Raw genomic sequence first — 23,650 nt, 5'->3', positions numbered from 1 at the left:
GAAAACTAGAGGATGCCTGTGGGTAAAAAGCAATCTAAGCTTTGCCAGTGTTCTTACCGTCTAGCTCTGCCAACCTGTAACTGTTCTCATCAGCATCATATACTAAATCCCATGGCTTTGACACCTGGCTTGGGTTTATCGCAGTCTGAACTCTGTCCATCACTCTCAGTCACCTCCTAGTGCTCATGCATGTGACCTTGATCCATCTCTTACATTCTTCATGAGCTCACTGCTTCACCTCCTCTCCGCGTTAGCAATCTTCATTCTACTTTTCACCTAACAAATCCCAATTTCTGAGTCTTCCTTACTCCCATCCTGTTACATTTGGTTTTGAGGTTATTGAGATCGGCAGACCTTTGTGTGTTCTCCCAGTCTCTCAAGTCCTTTCTGGTTTTACTTTCTTTTATGTCCAAGCCTGTGTACCCGCTTCAGCAGTCACTTCAGCCACTCTCTCTCCCTTTTTCTCTCTCCCTCTTCTCTCTCCCTCATTCAATGACCCACTCTACTCTCTCATCTATTTTTTCTTCTACAGTCTTCCTCATATTCCTTAATTCTGGAGAAATAACTTGACTACTCAGTGTAATAACATTACAAATAATGGCCACCTACTTATAAGAGGCTTTTGACTCTATTTAGCAAAACTTTCATTATTATTATTGTGAGAAGGACATTTAAGGTATCCATGAAATCATTGCCAAGATGAATGTCATGGATATTTCGCTGACTTTTTACGTGTTCCTAGTCAGTTTCTACTCTTCCTCAAGGCACATTTTTCCCAGAGCTTTACTTTTTCAAATTGGTCTACCAAATATTTGGCTTACTTCTAATTCACAGAGATCATAAAGCCCTTGGGCTAGAACGTTTACCATTCTTCCCACTTTCATAGTCGGTCTGTGCAATCAAAATGAACAAACACAAACTTTAATTCATTTCTGTATGCCTTGCCTTCTGAAAGCTTTACATCAGTTTCTTATTTATTCCTGACAACAATCTTGTGAACGTATCACCATTGCCTTCAACTGACATGTGACGAAGCTCAAGCAGGGAGTGGCTACGTGCCTTAAATAAGCTCACACATTTAATAAGCTCCCCAGCTGAGATATGAACTCCTTATTATCTGATTCCAAGTCCCAAGTGCTTGATCACAACACAGCACACTGCCTCCCTTCCATACCTACCCTTTCCTCCTACTAGTTCACATAATGCCCTTTTTAGGTCCCAAAATAGAAATTAACATTTTCTATTTCTTCCTTGTGTCATCATTTCCTGTTTTTACTTCTGGTTCCCAGAATTCTGGATGAGGGTCGGTAACTCTGGTCCACCTGTTTAATAAATGCCCATGTTTGGGCATGACAGTGGCATCTATGAGCATCAAAATTATCTGCCCTGTCAGTTCCGTATAATACATGAACAACTCACAAGGCAGGTCCTGTTTTCCCTGAGAGGAAGAGATGCTCCTTCTTTTGTGCAAGGTTTATTTCTCTCTAGTTCCTAATTCCATCCAATCTCACTCCTTATTGCCTCTCAAATGGATTATATGCTCTAGCCTATAACCACACTCAAGTCACTCCTGTTTAAAAAATGGAAGAAAGCAAGTATCACCCCACAACTTCACTTTATCTCAGTCTCATCTACTTCCCTTGCATTATTGTCAGGACTCTTTAGAGTTTGCTGCAGTCATATTCTCTGTTTGCTCATATTCTATTCTCTTCTCAACCCACTGCAGCCTTTTACTCCCTTCCCTGACTAATCTAAAATGTTTTAACCATTAAGATCAACAGAAGCAGCCTGGTGCTTTCTCTCCTGTCAACATTCTACTGGAACTCGGTATTACTAGACTCTGCAGGCCCTTCTCCTTAAAATCCCGTCTCTCAGTCATGGAGACATTTTCTTTCCAAATTCTCCTTTCACCTTTTATACTCTTCTGTCTCTGTCTTTTCTTTTCTTTTCTTTTCTTTTCTTTTCTTTTCTTTTTTTTCTCTTCTTCATCCCATTTCTTGAATGTTAGAAATTCTTGGTTTATGGTTCAAGTCCTTCATTATTTCTCATGGTTTACATGTTTCCTATGGGTTTTGTCCTATGGTCTGATCTGTCACTTATAAATATGTTGACTCCCCAGTGGTTCCTCTGGCCCCCAGCTCCCTCCCATGTGCCAGAACTGTATTTTCTAACTAACTACCATTAGGATGGCACACAGATAACTCATGTAATCACCATCTCCATTTTTTCCTACTGTTTGCCTTGGTTAATCATTCCTTAATCCACTTCACTTTTGTCACTTTTTTAGTTCTCCCCTTTCCCCCAGTACCTACAACCAAAAGATTCAAAGCCTAAATTCCAGAGCTAGATCACAATCTCATTTGAGTTCTTATTTTCTCTCATCTGAATTCTTCACCTTGCTGCTCCTGCCAAGACCAGTAAAACCCTTTTCAATTAATTCTCCACATTTTGATTTTTTTTTTCCTAAAACACAGCAATGCTAAATTCATGGCAGTTTCCAAAATGCAACATGATTTTATGACTCTGTACATTGGGGATCTGAGTAAGCATGCACCCTTTTCATCTGAAACACATTTATTTTCTCTTCAATACATTCTCCCTGCCTCCTATCTGCTCATTTTCATGATGCAACTCCAAAATAGCCTCCATGAGGCTCTCCTTTACCTCTGCAGGCACAGTTACCATTTCTTCTCACCGTCTCCCCTACTCTGAAATACACTTTTTTCTTTTTAACAATTCTTTTTGTTTTCCACACATTGAAATTACTTTTCAGTGTGTCTCTTTCCTCCAGCTAAACAATCAGAGAACAAGCTGGCTTTGGCCTGAGACTTATTTTCCCAAAATCTAGCAAAGTGGCCCAAAATATGCACTCAGCAAAAAATTTGTTATTTGTTTGATTAACTTATGAACTGGATGGAGAATTACAATAGAAAATGTCCAAATTCATTCCAATGCATTAATAAATAAAATTAAATAATACATCTCAGAATGACAGTCTACAAAATGAGAAATACATTGTGTACATAAAATCACAATATTCCCATTTATTCTGACCTTTAATAAGACTGACCATACGGAAAAATTAAAGCAAATAATAGAGATCTGGGGGGAATTTAAAAGTACGCCAGAAAAAAACAAGTGGTTCGGGTAAAAGTCAAGCAAATAAAAATACTAACCTCAAGAAAAGTAAACTAAGAGAAGTAGAGGAAGGATTATATAGAAGTGATCCTAATAAATAGTTCATTTTTACAAAGTTAAAGCAGAAGGACCTAGGCTTGAAGAACAACTTGAGGGACTAGGCTTTATTAGATGCGAAAATTATTGGTGTCAAAGTGTTGTTAAATATTGGAATAAGTTGTTCAGAAAAGTTGTAGAATTTATTTGGAAGACAATCAAGATTTTATTCAAGAAGTCTGAAATTAAATGATCCTTTAATAGAAAACATATTTCTGATTCCACAGCTATGAAATACATAAAAAGTCTGCTGATGAACTACATGATGCCAATGTATCATATTGCACATCATTATAAAAATATACTTTAAAAAGTTGACTAAAATTGAATTTAAATCTAGGGGTGTACATATCATATCTCCTCTGGGTAAAGTTAAAATATAAAGGACTGATTTTTAAAATATTTAAATATAATTATTTAAAAGTTTTTTTCTCTGATTTAGACTAAACCTTTGGGATTAAGTTCCCCATTTTTCTTTATGGGATATTTGGGGGCTTTTAATGTATATTAAGAAAATATCAAAGGCCAGATGCTCTTTTGCTTGATGGAATTTTCCACGATGAAGACTGGGTATGTGTGTAGGTAACAAATCACTGGGCCACTCACTCTCATACCCTTATTACTAGATGTGGTTGATAAAAAGACAGGGCTCAGATTTTATGAAACAGATTATTAGCTACCATTTTTTACTTTGGATTAATTGCTATTCCAGAATATGGACTAAGATTGTCCTTTTCAGTTTGAAACATGAAACACAAAATCTGTTTAGAGGAATTAAGTTTTATCACATAACTGGTTTTGGTTCTGGAAAATCAGTCATGGAAGAGGATAAAACTCACTTATAAATTCTCATTTGGGCAAAATGATTTAGGAAAGAGTGCTGAATGGATACCTGATCTTATTAATGCCTAAAGTATGACCGCTGTCAACATAGAGGAGAATGCTTTGATTGTAAGATGTGGGTTTTATGTATATGAATATAAATGGTGTTAATAATAACTGAAATTGTTTCTACAGTGAAATTTTTCAGTACAAGACCAAATCAAGCCAGATTTTCAGATAAGCAAAGCTTTCTTTGTGATTTGGGATACCAGAGTGCTATGTGTTTGTATATTTGTTTTTGTTTTTTGAGAAGAAAGTCTTCTCTCCTTTTTAAGAAGAATTTATTATATTTATTCCTGAATCAAAATCTTGCTAGAATAAATACAAAAGCTTCTATTTAGTCTACTTTTGTTGCATGCTGATATTGTCTTAAATTTATATTACACAAAAAACTTATTTAATTCTGCAAGGTGAGTAGCTTGGGCACATTTTTGATGCCTCAGGCATCCCCTCAGATTCCCTCCTTAGACCCTCATCCACTCAGTCTGCCTCAGCTGACTCTACAGATGACCAGCCTTGTTTGGCACCTTCTTGGAACACAAGGCCCTCCCCATTGCCAAAATGCAGATAGGCTTTTGGCTCGCTGACCACTTCCAGATTTGGATGAAATGCCATTTTAAGGGGGCAGGATCTGACTTTCTGAGTGGCCATCCAAGAGTGTGCCCAGGATCCATATAATACAGGCAGTAAAGACTCTGGATGATGAATTGTAACCAAAAGGAAGCAAGAATGAGAAGAAACATAGCAGATAAGTTCCTTCCCCTTCCTCCAACCATCCCTCCTACAAACTGCTTCATGTTTTCTCCAGACAGTTTATCTGCAGCTTCTTCTCAAGTCAAGTGGTGCACCTGCCCAGTGGTCCTCTGTGTCTCTTTGAGACTCACTGTAGAGTAATAGCCAGCATGGCAACACACCTCTCTACTATTTCCCATCATTCCTGCCTCCTTTCCTTTTTACTTCACCCTCTGTGTCCTGGAATCATGTCTCCCAAATAAAGCATGGGTGCTTAATTTGAGTTTTTGTTTTCTAGGAAGTCAGGGCTGAGACAATCAGTGTTACACTCCTGTGGCAAGGATGGACAGCTTTCCATCCAAATATGTGTAGTGCTCCTCTTCAGGAGTCTGGACTTGTCACTGGTAGGTAGGTCACCAGTCAAGAGCTCCATTTTTCTTCTATTCTACTTTGCATCAGCCTGTAGCCTCATTACTCATTCTTATCATTGGAATGTAAGCAAGAACAATGTGAGACACTTCTGGGCTCACAGCTTTTAAAGAGCATGCAGACCTTCCTATGTTCTCTTAATTTTAGCTTCATCTGCCACTAGGGGATGACACAACCAAAAGATGGGAGAAGTACCATGTAACATAAAGCTGACCAGGAATATCTGTTTTGGACTGTGATTTGAGCAAAAAATGAGTTCTGTGGAAACTGTGAATAGTACTTGGACAGCAGGTAGTGTTTCTTTACCTTAAAAATGTTTATATTATTGTTAAGAAAATTAAGGCAAGATTTTTTTTTAAATATACTGTCATTAAGTGGCAATTTGGGCATTTGAATTCAGTTTTAATGAACACAAGCATTAATTAAATAATGCAATAGAAAGTCTGTTCCAAAGCCTGTGCTTTTAACTACTATATTCCATTGTTTCATCTGGCATTAATAACAACAATAATAAGTATAATTAGTATTGGTTATCTTTGCTATGTGTTAGGCATGTTACATCAATTTTCTCACATAATCTCACAATAGCTCTATGAGGTGGGTACTCTTCTTAACCCCACAATGCAGTTGAGAGATCAAAGAACTATAGCAACAAATAAAATGTGAACCTGGGATTCCTAACCAGGTGGTTTGACTTAGAAGCTCCTATTTCTACCTAAAGCCTCTATTTCTACCTAATATGGTATACTGCTTCCCAGAGCATTTCAATTTAGTAGTGAATTTTAAAGGAAAAATAAAAACATATATTCAGTAAATTAAAAACTGCACATGGAGTAAAAGTCCATTTTCTCTAAGAGAAATGCAAGCTCTAAATCAGATGTATTTCACTGACCAAAATGATAAACCACAGAGAGTCAAGCTTCATAATTAAAATAGTTTTCTGAAAGAGCCTAAGGTGAGGCTTATTGGACAATAAGCTATTATCCATTTATAAAGCACCCTATCAATTCCATAGATTTTTGTGGTTATTAAAAATTATGTAAGATACAGAATTTATTGTGGTTATGGCCAAATCCTGAGAAAATTATAACCAGAGAACATGGCTTCATTTATAGTAATATCGATCACTTGATTTCATTTTTTCCTTACAAAGTTTGTGTTAATAAAAGGCTAGAGTTCATTTTTCTTTTTTCCTTTCTTTCCATCTCCTTCTGTCATTCTCAAGATTTTGGACTGTTTTTTCTCTTTTAAAAAAAGTTACAAATGTATGATGAGGCCATACGATAATGCAATTTATGGATGCACTAATAACCCGCCCCAATGGCAATCATGCTGACTTCGCCAAAGCACTACCATCGTGAGAATTAAAATATTAAACAAATTTTAAATGCTTTCATTAGGCTCAGGTTGGTAGATCTATTGTTTGCCCTTCCATTGTTATGATCTTTTTGAGCAGGGATCCAAATAAAACCTTACCATTCACTTTACAAAGATAAAATCATTCCATATTCATTTTGCACAGAACACTCAATAATTCATGAATAGCTTTCTGATTGAAACTATTTTCATTTTTTTGCTAAATCACATCATTTTACTCTCATAAATAAGTCCATTTTGTTATTAAAGTCATGCTACAGTGAATGAACATTAGATGTACTGCATTATTTAATTAATGCTTGTGTTCGTTATTTGCACTGGAAGTAAACAATATTTAAAAAGTAAACAAATTATTTTAATGAAGCCTTTTATATTATTCTTTTTTTGCTTTCCAGGTTATGGTTGAATGAGTGGTTTTAAAAAGTTAATAGTTCATTAAATGCCTTGGAAAAGTTTTGTCATTAGAAGTAAAATTTCCAGCATTTGCCTCTGATTAAAAGTATTAACACAATGTAAAGTGAAAAACATAAAAGTAGCAAAAGACACCCGGCGTTACATATGCAATCAAATGTGGGCTCCATATTAAACATACTGGCTTTAGAATAGTACAATTTTAGGGGAGAAATAATCCCTAAAATGTTTATAATACTTCTGAATTTATATCAAAAGTTTTCTGAGAACCATGTGATAAATATAAAAGAAATAATTAATTGATGAGAATAAGGTTCACTTGGTCTGAGTTTTGGTGTATGTAGAGATGAGAAATTTCCTAACCAGAAATACACTTTGCACAGTGCATTTATTTCAGTAGAGTGCCACACTGAACATATATTCTGGGTCACATGAAAACACTACCAGGTTTCTACCAGGTTTGCTACTGGTGCTCACTGAAGTGCTGATACACCCGTGTTTCAAGCACAGCAATATTTTTAGTCCTCCTTAGATGAGCAGCCCTGTTTGCCTTCTTTGTACTAAAACTTCTTTAGAAATACCCAACCACACTGTTAAAAGATTAAAGACATACGAGAATGTTATATATTTTCTGAGAAGATGCCCTGTGATTTACTAAGTGCATTGGTACATAATGATGACAAACTTAGCCAATTTGCTATTTTCTTTGTCAATAAGAAAATAGGCCTTATTGTTCTCCTCTATTTCCATAGGTTTTTTTGCTTATTTATTGAAGTATAGATAATTCACATTATGTTAATTTCAGGTGTACAGCTAAGTTATTCAAGTTATATATACATATATATGTATTCTTAAAGTCCCCTACTATTATGCTACTGTCAATTTTTCCTTTTATGTTTGTTAGCATTTGTCTTATATATTGAGGTGTTTCTATGTTGGGTGCATATATATTTATAATTATTATGTCTTCTTGGATTGATCCTTTAATCATTATGTACTGCCATCTTTGTCTCTTGTAACAGTCTTTATTTTAAGTCTATTTTGTCTGATATAAGTATTGCTGCTCCATCTTTCTTTTGATTTTCATTTGCACGGAACACCTTTTTCTATCCCCTCACTTTCAGTGTTTATGTATCCCTAGATCTGAAGTGAGTCTCTTGTAGGCAGCATATATACAGGTCTTGTTTTTGTATCCATTCAGACAATCTAGGTCTTTTGGTTGGAGCATTTAGTCCATTTACATTTAAGGTAATTATCAATATGTATATTCCTACTGCCATTTTGTTAATTGTTGTGGATCTGTTTTTGTAGGTCTTTTTTTCCCCTTTCTTCTTTTGTTCTTTTCTCCTATGATTTGATGACTATCTTTAGTTTTATGTATGGATTCCTTTTCTTTTTTTGTGTGTATATCTATTATAGATTTTTGTTTTGTGGTTACCATAAAGTTTTTCACTCCAAAGAGGATGAAACCAAAGAAGAATATACCAAGACACATTGTAACCAAAATGACAAAAATTAAAGATAAAGAGATAAATACTAAAAGCAGCAAGGGAAAAGCAACAAATAACATACAAGGAAACTCTCATAAGGCTATCAGCTGATTTTTCAGCAGAAACTCTTCAGGTCAGAAGAGGGTGGCATGATATACCTAAAGAGACGAAAAAAAAAAAGTAAAACCATGAGTACTCTACCAAGCAAGGCTCTCATCCAAATTTGATGAGAATCAAAAGCTTCATAGAGAAGGAAAAACTAAAAAAATTCAGCACCACCAAACCAGCCTTATAGCAAATCCTAAAGGAACTTCTCTAGGTGGAAAAAAAAATGCCACAACTAGAAACAAGAAAGTTATGAAATGGAAAAGTTCACTGGTAAAGGCAAACATACAATAAAGGCAGGAAATCATCCACACACAAAGCTAGTAGGGAGATTAAAAGACAGAAGTAGTAATATCATCTGTACCCACAAAAAGCAGTTAAGGAATACACAAAACAACTAGATGTAAAATATATTAAAAACAGAATCATGAGGGTAGGAGAACAGAAATGCAGAGTATTTAAAATGCATGTGAAAATAAGGGGTCAGCAACTTAAAACAAGTGGAGGTAGACAGACAGATAGATAGATCACATAGAATTTTTTAGACTAGGTCTCTCAGATAATGTAACAAGTTCCATCTTCTTTTTTTAAACCTTAAGAAAAAAATATAAATTCCCCAAATCTATCTCTGAAAACTCACTCTCTCTTAATTTGAGGTTATATAGTATGATGCCTATAGAATGAAATCATCTCTTCTCACAATCTGTTAAAGACCTTTCATGAACTGATTCCACACTGACTTTCTAACCAAGTTAGAGTGTCTGCTGTTCCACAGTGCTGTTCCTCAACTTATTTTGAGGCAATACCTCACTGACAGTGCATCCAAGCAACTTACAAAAGAAACTCAAAATAGTCTGGACTGGGGCACATTCACCCTAGGCCTCAGGAAACCTCCAAGAAACATTTTAAAGAGCAATTATAGCACATAATATGTGGAGCAAGGCAAGAGATCGGTAATATCTGGAAAATAAACAAGTAAATTAAGGAATTAATTTCCCGTATCTTATCATTGCTTACTCCTTTAACTCAATTTAAAATGTCTTTTCCCCACATTTCTACACTGAAATCCTACTTATCTTTCAAAACATGCTCCAATACTACTTCCTCTATTGTAATAAACATACACATGATTCTGTTTCCTCTACCAGACTACATGTCCCTTGAGAGCAGGAATCATATATTATTCATCTGAATATCTCTCGGGTTTAACAACACATTATATGATACTTGTTAGGAGTTCTTGATGGTCTATAAAATAAATAAATAAATGGGTTTTCTAAATTACACAGCTTCTTCCCCATGAGGAAATCCATCATTTTTTCCTAACTGAGAATGCAAATTTGCCACATCCCATAGCTAGATTCAGGGTTCTACTTCATATAAAGCAGATGCTCTAAAATAACAAAGCATAGAAGGCACATAGGCAGAAAGTTACAGTTGAACTGCTGGAGCCAGTTGAAACACTTTACTGATACTAAAGTAGGTAAGTGCACCTGAAAAATTCAAAGGGTGTGAGTCAAGGCCTCAAAAGATAAATCAAACAGACAACTCTTGTTTCTATGGGACTGCTCTGGCACCAGATGAATCAAATAATACTGTGAGCGCTTTTGAGGCAACAGTTTTTGCCCTTGGACTAAATAAGTTGAAGCTATGATCGCAGAAGAATCAGTTTCTTCTCTCGACTTTTCGCCATGGTAGGCCTGGTACTTTTAAGACAAGTAACACCTGGGTCATACTGCCATTCAGTATGTATTTGTTAAAAGAAGAGCCATGAAAGACTATTCTAGAGTGAGGATGTCTGGAGAATACTGACCCACTTTACTAGAGAGTTGCCCCTGGTAGCATATCTCAGCCCATGACATTCTTCTCTGTCCTTTTCTTTGATCCTATCATCCAACAAAACTAAAAAGTCACTTTCTCTTTTTAGCACACAGACCTTGCCCATTCTCAGTTTTATGCCATTACTCATATTTTTTACTGCACTGGAATTTTCCCTGCCCACAAATCTCCACATATTGAAATTATAACCATCCTTCAAGGCCTAGTTCAAATTTTTCACAGATGTGAGCTCTCCCTCCTTTAAATCTCAAAAAAAAAAAAAAGTGTATGTTTCTTATTTCATCTCACCCTATTTTTTGGCAAAGATGCTATAAAGCAAAGACTATATCTTGATTATATCTCTATGCCTTATATGTAGTCCTAACGAGCAAGCTGTTCATTGTAGGATTTCAATACATATTCTTATGAAGTCTTTTCCCACCAAGGATTATATAAATAGCACAAACTTGATTAACCAAATGCATATTTAAATGAAAGTGAGGTAGATTATAATGAGAAACTATGCTATTTGGATCAACTCTCCCACTGAAAACAATGACAAATGCTAGATATAATATTTCTTTTTAAAATTATCTTAGAAGAATTGAGAAGTATGAAAAGATAGTGGGAACTTTTAGGATAAATATTTTGGGGAGGTGAGAATATGAACCCAGAGAGAAGAGCAGAATACCAAGTCAACATAACTGCACCTGGCCTGAGGGCATTGGTTTATACTGCACATTTGAACCTTGGTCAATTGACCACACAGAATAATGGAAAAGATGCTGCCTGAGTTCTTATAAAATGATAAAGAAGAACCAATATTTAACTTTTTCCTTCTCTCCAATCCCAAGGGATTATAAAGAAGACTGCCTCTGTAGATAAGCAATGTAAGAGAAGTTTAAAAAAAAAAAAAAAGGAATGAAGAATAATTCTGTCCCTGAGAAAGTATATCACAGCTGTAGCCTTCCTATTCTGCACACATACTTTGAGCATTTTATACTGTTAACTTAGATTGATCTAATTAATCATGGGAAGTCTTCCAGACCCTTTGAGAAAAATGCAAAATATTCTAGAGTAGGACAAATTTATCCCAGGCCTCAGAGAGCTTCCAATGATATTTCAATAACAATGATTAATGCATAGTCAAAGATAAGCAGACACACAAGGAAACAAAGCAACATGAGTAACAACAAGTAAAAACAGACTGATACAGACTTCAGATGTCAGAATCCCAAGACAAAGAATATGAAACAACTATGCTTTCTAATATTCACAAAATGAAAGAGAATCTTTAAAATATTTGTGGGAAAAAACTACCAAGTGAGACAGTAAATTAAAGAAAGAAACAAACTCCTAGAAATTAAAATTACAGTAACTGAAATAAAAACAATGCTTGTCACAAAGGGAGTTTTAAATTAAAGAATCAGAAGATAAATCAAGAGAAGTTACTTGGAATGCAGCTCAGAAAGACAGAAAAAAGAACGTAAAACGTGGAAGACAGAGTGAAAACATATACTTAACTAGAGGCTTAGGAGAAAATAACAAAACAAAAAAGAAGCTACATTTGAAAAGATAATAGCTGAGAATTTTCTAAAATACATTAATGGTAGTTATAATCAATTTCAAGAGGCCTGATAATTCAGGCAAGGAAACTACAAAGAAATTGACATCTGGATGCATCATGGTGAAACTGTGGGAAAACAAAAGTAATGAGGAAAATATTATGAGCGGCCAAAAACAGCAATTAGACTAACAGGTAACTTCCTGATCACAATAATGGATGACAGAAAACAGTGGAAAGATATTTTTGATGTGCTGAAAGAAAATAACTACCAATTCAAAATTCTGTGTCCAAAGAGAATATATACACAGAATGAGGGAGAAACAGAGACATCTTGAAACAAGCAGACACTGAGACAGACTGTTGCCACAAGATTCTTACTATAGGAATTTCTCAAAATATACTTCAAACAGAAGGAAAAGTAATCCTAGAAGAAAGGTCTAAGATACAGGAAGAAATAAATAACAAGGAGCATGGCAAATACTGGGCAAATATAAATCAACACTGATTTTATAAAAGCAAATAAATAATGTCTAGCGGTGTTTAAGGAAAAGGAAAGAAAGAATTAAAACACCAAGTGAAATAGCACATATATTGGAAAAGGGATAAGTAGATTAAAAATATTCCAAAGGAATATTTTGGAAGAGAGTAAAGGGATTTGAATAGCGTTAGTCTTTGATAAATTCTAGGCAGGTTACTAAAAGACATAAAATATATCATTCCCAAACCAGTAGAGAAAAATATGAAATGATTAAAACAAAATGAAAGAAAGGAAAAAGTAAGACATATTTAAAGAAAGTAACAAAAATAAAAGAAATATGTACTGTGATTTCATTTTATAAATTCAAAAGCAGACAAAGTAAGCAATCATTTTTAAGGGCTATATATATATAGTTGAGAAAATAATGAATGAAGAGTGATAAAATAATGACTAAAATGCAATTTAACTCTGTGGTAAGGGAAGAGGCTGTGATGACAAGGGACAACCGGCAGGGGGAGCTCCTAGAGGGCTGGCAGGGTCCATATCCCGACCTGGGTGGTGGTTATGTAGGAGTTTAATCAAAAACAGTTAAAATATACATATATGTTTTATATATTTTACTAAAAAATGGTTTCTGCATCATATTGCAAAGACAGTATCTTACAATTTTAAAGTGACTTACAGATCAGAATATAGAATAAAAACACTGTCCTTTCCTGTATAATCCAGAAAATCTGGATCTAAGGACACCACTGGTTTTCAAATGATCCTTTTCACAGGAGGGCCAGCCAGTCTGTTCCAAACTTTCTCTGGTCTGAAGTGAAGTGAACAGAACAGAGGCAATGTATGTAGATACAGGAGGAGAAATTCTCCTCTCTTGGTAAAGAGTGTCTTTCATTCTGAGATTTTATCCTACCTGGATTTGGGATTAGGGCATTATGTAATGCCCTTTCTGTTAGAAAGTAACAGTGGTAGTATGTGGTAGTTTACTCTTTAGTGCCCTTATTAAGAAAGAATAACAGAAAAAATCAGTCCTCCTTTTCCTCAAATAGTTCACTGAGGAAGCAGAACCTATGAATCTCTGATTTACACACACTAGTGAAATGATTTTGTGTCTCTTTTCAGGGGGAAGCTGCTTTTAATAAAAATGTGACTTGGACTATTTTATGATGGCCATTCTGACAAGAGTGAGGTGATACCTCATTGTGGTCTTGGTTTGCATTTCTCTGATACTTAGCAATATTGAGCATTTTTTTCATGTGCCTGTTGGTCATGTGTATGTCTTCATTGGATAAATGTTTATTTGGATCTTCTGTCCATTTTTTGATTTTTTTTTTTTTTTTTTTTTTTTGGTATTAAGTTGTATGAGCTGGTTGTATCTTCTGGAATTAAGCCCTTGTCAGTTGCATCATTTGCAAATATTTTCTCCCATTCTGTAAGTTGTCTTTTCATTTTATTTATGATTTCCTTTGCTGTGTAAAAGCTTGTAAGTTTAATTAGGTCCTATTTGCTTATTTTTGCTCTTATTGTTATTGCCTTGGTAAATGCTAGAGACCGTGTGAAGAAAAGGGAATCCTCCTACACTACTGGTAAGAATGTGGTTTGGTGCAGCCATGATGGAAAACAGTACAGAGATTCCTTAAAAAGCTGAAAACAGACTTATCCTGTGATCCAGCAGTCCCACTCCTGGGCATATAAATGGAGGAAACTCTAATTCAAAAAGATATATGGTCCCCAATGTTCATACAGAACTGTTTACAATTATGAAGACATGGAATCAACCTAAATGTCCATCTACAGATGACTGGGTAAGTAAGTTGTGGTATATATGTATAATGGGATACTACTCAGCCATAAAAAAGAATAAAATGGTGCCATTTGCTGAAACATGGATGGACCTGGAGATCATCATTCTAAGTGAAGTAAGCCAGAAAGAGAAAGAAAAATACCATATGATACCACTCATACGTGGAATCTAAAAAAAAAAAAAGACACAAATGAACTTATTTACAAAACAGAAGTAGACTCAGACATAGAAAACAAACTTATGGTTACCAGTGGGGGAAGAAGGTGGGGAGGAATAAATTGGGAGTTTGGGATTTGCAGATACTAACCACTTTATATAAAACAGATAAGCAAAAAGTTTCTACTGTACAGCACAGGGGACTATATTCAATATCTTATAGTAACCTATAATGAAAAAGAATATGAAAAATGAATATATGTGTGTGTATGTATGACTGAACTATTATGCTGAACACCAGAAATTGACACATTGTAAACTGCCTATACTTCAATAAAAAATACATTAAATACAGTAACAGCAAGATAAAAAAAAAAAGTGACTTGGTAATGATTAAAAGAATTTCAGTGAAAAAGAAATATAGCCAAACATGGAATGTGGGACCAGGTACAACTTTTTGTGACATGATGCATTAAATGTGAAAGTAGTAAGGGTAAGAGACAATGGAGGAAGATGAGGGCCCCAGGAAAATGTACATGGACTATCAGGAGGTTACCTCTAGGGCCTCAGAGAAATGGCTTCATTTTAATAATTATTCAGTGCTCAGACACATTTTATGCTGCCTATGGATACACAGTTCTTTTTTTGGAGACTGTACATGCTGGTGTTCCTTGAATTAATACAGTTTTTTCTTCTATACATGTGTGAATCAATTTAAGCACAAAACTAATACAGCACAATGATATGTTATAATTATATTATACTCTATATCATGTAATATAGAATATAGGTATATTTTAATAGAGTATATTATAATAGAATATATAATTATCTTATGGCTACTATGTATTTTTTGTTTGTTTTATTAACTAATTATATTCCTTGCTAATTCTCTTGACAGATATCACTATCCACGCTTTACAGATGAGGATTCTGAAGCTCAGAGAAGCTGAATTCCCAAGTGGCAAAACTAGAATAAAGTCCCTTGTGGTTGAACTTCAAAGCCCTGCTCCGAACTACTTTGCTGCTTTGTCTCACCACTGCATTAACATTGAAATATCATCCCTATACAGATTAAAATGCCATTTACTCTTTAAACCACATTTTGCACTCACTTAGGCAATTTCTACTGACTCTTTGGAGGAAAGGACAGACTTTTTCCCAGAAGTACAATGAACAATAATACTAAGACATGTGTAAGAGGGTACAAGAGAAATTTAGAAACTTGAGCATAAATCTCTTTCAAAATAAAACCACAGTATCTTTAATCAAGGCCTGGCAATCATCGTATCATTTCTCTGAGACTGGAATTGGTAAATGTGGGCTATCCCACTAGGCCTTTAATATTTGGTTAGAAATGTATCCAAGAAGTTGACGAGTAAGACAATTCATGCAGTACAAACAGGAATCTGTAATTTTTCCCCCATTACCACAAAACACAGTTAGTTCTTGCCCTGGATTTGCTTTGAAGACAATGAGCGCCTAGGAGAAACCATAAGACCATTGAAAATGGGACCAGAAGTAATAAATAGGGACTGCCAAAAAAAATGTTAACGAATTTCTTCCAAAAGTAAAATCTACTGTCAATTTACAACAATTCTAAACCTTGAACTGGAGGCATGCAATTAGTGACTTGCAAGGTTCGCCTATAAATCTGAAAGAGAGTTTTTTTTCACCTGTATAAAACTGATATAAGCAGCTGATAATTATATCTCCTGGTACAAGGAGATTAAAATAATAAAATAAAAATAAACCAAATGCTTTAATTTGGAATCTAATCTCTCCCATTATCCCAGCACATTCACATAAACTCTGCTCCAATGAAATTCTTCTCACCCAGCAGGACGAAGATCATCTTCTGAGCAGCCAAACTCAGCAAGGCAAGCGGATTCTTCCCTTCCTGACTTCCCCCTTAGAACTCATTCAAAGGGAAGACAAAGGACCCGTGGGTGGAAGGGAGTTGTTTTGTGCCTGGCCCTTAGGGGTACTTTATTTTTCTTAAAAAGATTATCTCAATATTACTGTAGCCAAAAAATAAAAACAAAACAAAACCCTAAAACAAATTTCTGAGGCAGTTTAAATTAAAAATACAAAGGACTGAGATATATTTTTAATTTATTCATAATTAGTTTACATATTGGACTGCACCGAGACTCCAAAATCAGCAAGCTACTTGGGGATAAAGGCTACTGCAATTATCAGGAGCAAGCCAAATGCTACCTTTTGTTCTTACTAAAATCTTCTCCTTAAAAAAAAAATTCTCCTAGCAAATGATTTTCTATTTCCCATTTAAAGAGGATTAAATAGCAAACACGACTAGTGGCTGGAAAGCAAAGAACTTTCCATCTTTTATTACCTGCCAAATACAAATTAGTTCATTGTGGTTAACTCCTGCCAGGAGACCCCTTTCCCTGCCGCCCATCAGGCCAATGGGGTATGGCAGGTTGGTTCCTGCCCGGAGTCCTTCCTAATCAGGAGGCTGTCAGACATGCTGCTTGCCCACTGTCTCTGACATCGTGCAGCAGCTCTGGTGTTCAGGCAGCAAGGTTTTGAGCTTGAATTGCCCCAGTAACTAGCTCAGAATTGCTCCTACTTACTGTCACTGTCAAATCTTTGTGGGCATATATGAGGCCCTCCTCCAGGTACAATCAAGAAGCCCTACAAATTTCACTTTGTGATAACTATAGGATACAGAAATTGTATTAGCTCCATTAGACGGAGTCATAGAACTATTCTGAAAGGTTAGCTGGATATAGTGAATGTCACAGTTAAGACTAAGATAAAAAATCACTTTGTTAACTTAGAGTGTTTCCTCATTGGTAACACCCTATATTAAGGTGCCATTTATAAACAGTTTATTATTATTTATTAATGTGTGAAGCACTTTATAGCATGCTAGATAACAACTTAAATTCATGTATTAAAGATGCACATACATGGTTTAATACGATTTACGTCTTATAATATTCTTTAAAACAGCTTCCCATAGTCTCATCTGTTAAGCATTTATTACTAATGCATTTTATAACATACTTTATAATACATTATTGGAGCAAGTAGCTGCATTTAGTGATCATTTCATAAATAAGAATAAAGCATTTATAAATGGCACCTTAATTTAAAGTGTTACCTTCCCATTACTAGATAGCTGCTCGCCATTCATCTCATTTTGTGATTATTCTCCAAATGCACCACTTAATAAAACAGACACTAAGTTCTATTTTCCCTTCATCTGATTAAAAGTTTATTGAGTCATTTCCTCCATCTGCTTTCAGAGGTTGATGGCTTGGAGGCTGTAGTGTGATTTCTGTTGAAATCAAACTTTCAATTCAACAATATTTCTGTAAAGATGATAATAGTAGAAACAGAGAACTACTCACCATATTAGACAGAGCCTGCTGCTTGGATTCTTTGTAAAATTCAATTTTTCGACTAGAAAGAACAATCCAGGAAGTAGACCAGTTTTTCCTTAGGAGAGAAAAAAGTTAAAAAAAAAAAAGCGTTATCACTTGAAGAAATCATTCACAGATATTATATGAGCAACATTTGAAATGAGTAGAGACTATATTCTTAACTAGAATACCTTAAAATCTTTTCTTTTTTAAATGCTATAGGTGGTATGAAATTTAAGTAATAATAAAACCATTCTGTAATTTTTAAAGATCATGGCACTTACAGTAAAACTTTTATAATTTGTAGATACTCCCAAAATCTTTTTCAATTATTAAAATCCAACTTTTGTGTATCCATGTTCCCCACTCTATTAAAAGTCTGTTTCTACAGCAAGCTAAAAATAGCAAGGTAAAAACAGAAATCAGAACCCTGTCCTTTATTGTCATATCTCTTCATAGATTTAGTATAATTCAGAGTCTGAAAAACTAACCAGCTAATGTGTCACTGCCTAGTTCAAAATATTTTTCAGAGTAGAAACCGATTAGAAAGCAAAGAAATGCAAATAAAAGGAGAGAAATGCTTTTTCCTTTTTTGCCAGTCAAATTGGCAAGAATTAGAAGGAATAATACCAAGGGTTACTGAGAGTGTGGAGAAATGGATTCTCCCACACAATTTTAGTGGAAGTGTAAACTAGCACATTTTTCTAGGAGTGAATTTGGCAAAATATTTTTTTCAAATATTTTTAAATGTGTGTATCTTTTGATTAAACAAGCCCATTCCTATGAATTGAAATCTATCCTAAAGAAGTTATCTCCTAAGTTAAGGCTCTGTGCACAAGAATGAAGTACACCATTACTTCTTAATTCTGTACCTAAAATATATAAAATTAAGAGACAGTTTGTGTAAATTGCATATAAAGGATTCACATAATGGAATAATGAACCCTATGCTGTAGAAGAATTCTGATATTGAAAAATTTTAATGTGGACTATAATGTAATACTTAATTAATAACCCCATGCTGTACTATTTACCTAAGACTGTCCTCACCCATCTCAGCCCCTACTGATAATTAATTCCCATTTATTGGAAGTTCAACTATTATATCCTCAAATGTGTCTTCCATGACTTCTTCACATAGCACTTAGGATAAATTTTAAAATTTTTTGTAAATTTCACTTCTCTCTCCCTTGCTAAATAAAGAGCCCCAAATTGACAGAAAACATTTTATCTTTACAGAGGTACCCTCAGGAATAAGTAACAGTGACTTGGACAGAGTAGATACTAAATATGTATTTGTTGAGTCAATGATTTAACAGGCATAGGGGGAAAAATGCTGGGTATAACAATAGGTAAATCAGATAGTGAAATCATAGCTTTTGTTTTTCCTTTGCACTGAACATGCATGACTTTAGTAACCACATGTGTGTATATTTGTGTCATGAAGAATTCCCTTGTTTAGATAGTAAAACATTAAGGAGATTAATGTAAGTAAGTTTCTATCTATTATATCATATTGCTGCAGTTTGCTTTGGTTTAACACTCATTTCAGAATAGCTGAATTCATTTTACTAAAGTGATTTTTCACAAAGTTTACAAAAGACTATTCTGATCAATATAAAACTACACAAAAATATGTTTAAAATGACCATTCAAGATCTTTGTGCAATTTAGTTCCATCTGCTTCATAGACTCTAGGGGCTTGACTGAAAGAACAGCTTTGATTTAGTAAAGTTAGTATTTACAAGATTAGGTTGCTCTTAGGTACCTGAAGCTTTCCTAATGATATACTATTGTATTAAAAAAAATAGGACAAAGAGAAACAAAACAAACACACTGTGTATTTTTCAACATGCTAATATGAATACTATGTTCTTGGAGCCACTTGTCTCCCAACAGTCACTTTATCAATCAAGTGATGAAAAAGATGAGGGTAAAAAAGAAAACTACATAGACCTTTTCCCTTTTTTGCCCTGTTTCCATTTCTCCTTTCAGGGACCAGCAGCTGCGAGGTGAACTGGAGCAGCTGTAGCCTTCGCTTTATGCAGGCCATAGCATGAGATGACTGATCCACTGGCAGGACTGCTAGCCTACGCTGAGCGTCTTTTACCTCTGCTCCTTACTTTGACAGCATGTGACCAGGGCGACTGGACCACCCTCAGGTGTGATATATTAACCTGCCTGTTATATTTCCCACTGTATCTGTCATCTCCTGGCAGGGAGATACTCACTCTGCATCTTATTTGCTTTCTGTCTATAACAAGCCCTGGATAAATGGTTCTGATGTTGATCGTTTATAGAACGTGTTGGCATTACTCTTCCCTTTGTTAAACTTGGAACTGGAACTGGTTAGAACCGAAGTTGGATGAAATTCAGTTATCTCACGGTTCTCAATTATATCTCTGAACTGCTGTGAAATATTCTCTCTTAGGTGAGTCTGGTGAACAAGCCAACGAAGATAAGAACTGCGGGTCCTGCAACCTTGGTAATATGAATTGCCCTGGCACTTTACATACAGTGCTACTTCCTTTTGAATTTATAAACTATAAATGATGTCTTTATGAATACAAGTTTAGATTTTTCCAATTTGTTTAACATAACTTTATTTAAAAAGGAATAAAGAACGCTGTTCATCAACCTTCTAGATACCCCAATTTTGAGTCGGTTTTCCATGATCTCTTTTAAAATAATAATTAGCATAAATTTAAAAAGTACCTAGAATAAGTCTGATTTTCTAATGGAGATTTAGCTTCACAAAAAAGCTAGATAAAGGTACTAATGATAAAGGTACTAATATGTCCATTTAATAATATGGAAAATGAGGTTCAGAGTGTTTAGGTAACTTACTTAAGGCCATATACTTAGAGTCAAAACCCAGTTTCTGTGATTCTGAAGCCTGAAATCCGTTCACTATTTTACGTTATCTTTTTTAAAGATTAAGGAATACCGGCATACCTCATTTTGTTGTGCTTCACTTTAATGTGCTTTGCAGATATTGTGTTTTTTACAAATTTAAGGTTTGTGGCAACCTTTCTTTGGGCAAGTCTATTGATGCCAATTTTTCCAACAGCATTTGTTCACTTTGTGTTTTTGTCTCACATTTTGGTAATTCTCATAATATTCCAAACTTTCACATTATTATTATATTTGTTATGGTGACCTGTGATCAGTGATCTTTGGTGTCACAATTGTAATTATTTTGGGGTGCTGTGTGCTATGCCCAGCGAACTTTATCCATAAGTATTGTGTGTGTTCTGACGGCTCTACTGACTGGCTTTTCCCCATCTCTCCTCCTCTCCTTGGGCCTCCCTATTCTAAGATATAATAATATTGAAATTAGGCCAATTATAACTCTACAATGGCCTCTAAGTGTTCAAGTGAAAGGAAGAGTTGCACATTTCTCACTTTAAATTAAAAGCTAGTAATGACTGAGTTTAGTGAGGAAGGCATGTCAAAAGCTGAGACAGGCGGAAAGCTAGGCCTCTTGTGCCAGTTAGCCAAACTGTGAATGCAAAGAAAATTTCTTAAAGGAAATTAAAAGTGCTACTCCAGTGAACACATGAATGGTAAGAAAGCAGAATAGTCTTATTGCTGATATGGAGAAAGTTTTAGTGGTTAGGATAGAAAATCAAACCATACACAACATTCCCTTAAGCCAAAGCCTCAACCAGAGCAAGGCCTAATCTCTTTAATTCTGTGAAGGCTGAGAGAGATGCAGAAACTGCAAAAGAAAAGTTTGAAGCTAACAGAGGTTGGTTCATGAGGTTTTAAGGAAAGAAACCATCTTCGTAACAGAAAACTGCAAGGTGAAGCAGCCAGTGCTAACGTACAAGTTGCAGTAAGTAATCCAGAAGATCTAGCTAACATAGTTAATGAAGTTGGTTACTCCAAACAACAGATTTTCAATGTAGATGAAACAAATTTACATTGGAAGAAGATGCCATCTAGGATCTTCATAGCCAGAGAAGAGAAGTCAATGCCTGCCTTCAAAGCCTCAAGACACAGACTGACTCTCTTGTTAGGGGCTAATGCAACTGGTGACTTTAAGTTGAAGCCAATGCTCATTTACCATCTGGAAAATCCTAGGATCCTTAAGATTTATGCTAAATCTACTCTGCTTATGGTCTATAAATGGAACAAAGCCTGGGTGACAGCATATCTGTTGACAACATGGTTTATTGAATATTTTAAGTCCACTCTTGAGATCTACTGCTCAGAAATGATTTCTATCAAAATATTACTGCTCATTGATAATGCACCTGCCCACCCAAGAGCTTCAGTGGAGATGTACATTGAGATTAATATTGTTCTCATGCTTGCTAACATAATATCCATGCCACAGCCCCACGGATCAAGGAGTCCTATTATTTAAGAAATACATTTCGTAAGACTATAGCTGCCATAGGTAGTGACTCCTCTGATACTAGATGCCATTGAAAACATTCCTAATTCATGGGAAGAGGTCAAAACAGCAACATTAACAGGAGTTCGAAGAAGTTAATTCCAATCTTCATGAATGACTTTAAGTTGTTCAAGACTTTAATGGAAGAAGTAACTGCAGATGTGATGGAAATAGCAAGAGAACTAATAGTGGAGCCTGAAGATGTGACTGAACTGCTGCAATCTCACGACAAAACTTTAAGGGATGAAGAATTGATTCTTATGGGGGAGCAAAGAAAGTGGTTTCTTGAGATGGAATCTACTCCTGGTGAAGAACTGTGAAGACTGCTGAAATGACAACAAAGGATTTAAAATATTACATAAACTTAGTTGACAAATGAATGGCAGGGTTTGAGAGGACTGACTCCCATTTTGAAAGAAGTTCTACTGTGAGTAAAATGCTATCAAATGGCATTGCATGCTACAGAAAAATAGTTCATGAAAGGAAAAGTCATTCAATGTGGAAACTTCATTATTGTCTTATTTTGAGAAACTGTCCCAGCCACTCCAGCCTTCAGCAACCACCACCCTGATTAAGCAGTCATCAACAATGAGGCAAGGCCTTCCACCAGCAAAAAGATTGTGGTTCGTTGAAGGCTCAGATGATGGTCAGCATGTTCTAGCAATACAGTATTTTTTGAACTAAGGTTTACACACCTTTTAGACATAATGCTATTGTACATTTAGTAGACTACAATAGAGTGTGAACGTAACTCTTATTCCCACTGGGAAGCCAAAAGATCATGTGACTCACTTTGTTGTCTTATTCCCTTTATTGAGGTGGTGGAACCAAGCCAGCAGTATCTCCAATGTATGACTGCACTACTGTCTTGGTTAAGGAGGTTGTCAATTTCAGATTTCACTACAGTTTTGGTCCTAAGTTTCAACTTACAAAAACTAATGCAGAGCCTGTGGCAAGGCATAAGCCGTCTGGACTTTCTTGTTTACTATTTTACCTGATGTTCATTAGAAAGATTGGTCAAAGGCCCACCACTCCGAAGCTCTATTTTTCTCTTAGAAAGGGCACTGATTGAAAGGAGTCACATGCTGGATCTTTCAGCTCATCCTTAGAAGCCAGAAGCAGGGGTGTGCTTCTTACGATGGTGCCACCTCGGTCTCTTTCCTGCTAGAGGATTATTCTGGTTTGTGATGACTCACCTGCACTAAAACCAGAAAGTGACTCATAAGCTGTAGTCTGGGAGTGGCTGAGAAGTCCCCTAATGGGAACATCTTTCAACCTATGACTTGGGTCAGAACCTTCCACTCTGAACAAAGTACTCTAGAGACCTGGTCACTTTCTATACCACCTCTCTCTAGTCCATCCCCTATTTG

General features: G+C 35.4%; 1 protein-coding gene across 3 annotated transcripts in view; it reads right to left on the bottom strand.

Moving 5' to 3' along the window:
- The window catches only part of ARHGAP15 (Rho GTPase activating protein 15), a 575,155-nt gene that overhangs the window by 460,905 nt on the left and 90,600 nt on the right, over nucleotides 1-23,650 (bottom strand). For all 3 annotated transcript variants that reach the window (XM_074363591.1, XM_074363590.1, XM_074363592.1), the window contains one exon: nucleotides 17,867-17,954. In XM_074363591.1, the coding sequence (XP_074219692.1) occupies nucleotides 17,867-17,954 (88 nt within the window). The remainder of the gene's footprint in view (nucleotides 1-17,866; nucleotides 17,955-23,650) is intronic.

The sequence above is a fragment of the Camelus bactrianus genome, chromosome 5 (assembly GCF_048773025.1).
Source record: "Camelus bactrianus isolate YW-2024 breed Bactrian camel chromosome 5, ASM4877302v1, whole genome shotgun sequence".
NCBI lineage: Eukaryota > Metazoa > Chordata > Mammalia > Artiodactyla > Camelidae > Camelus > Camelus bactrianus.
Note: the sequence above shows the minus strand (reverse complement) of the source record. Positions and strands in the feature narration are given on the sequence as shown.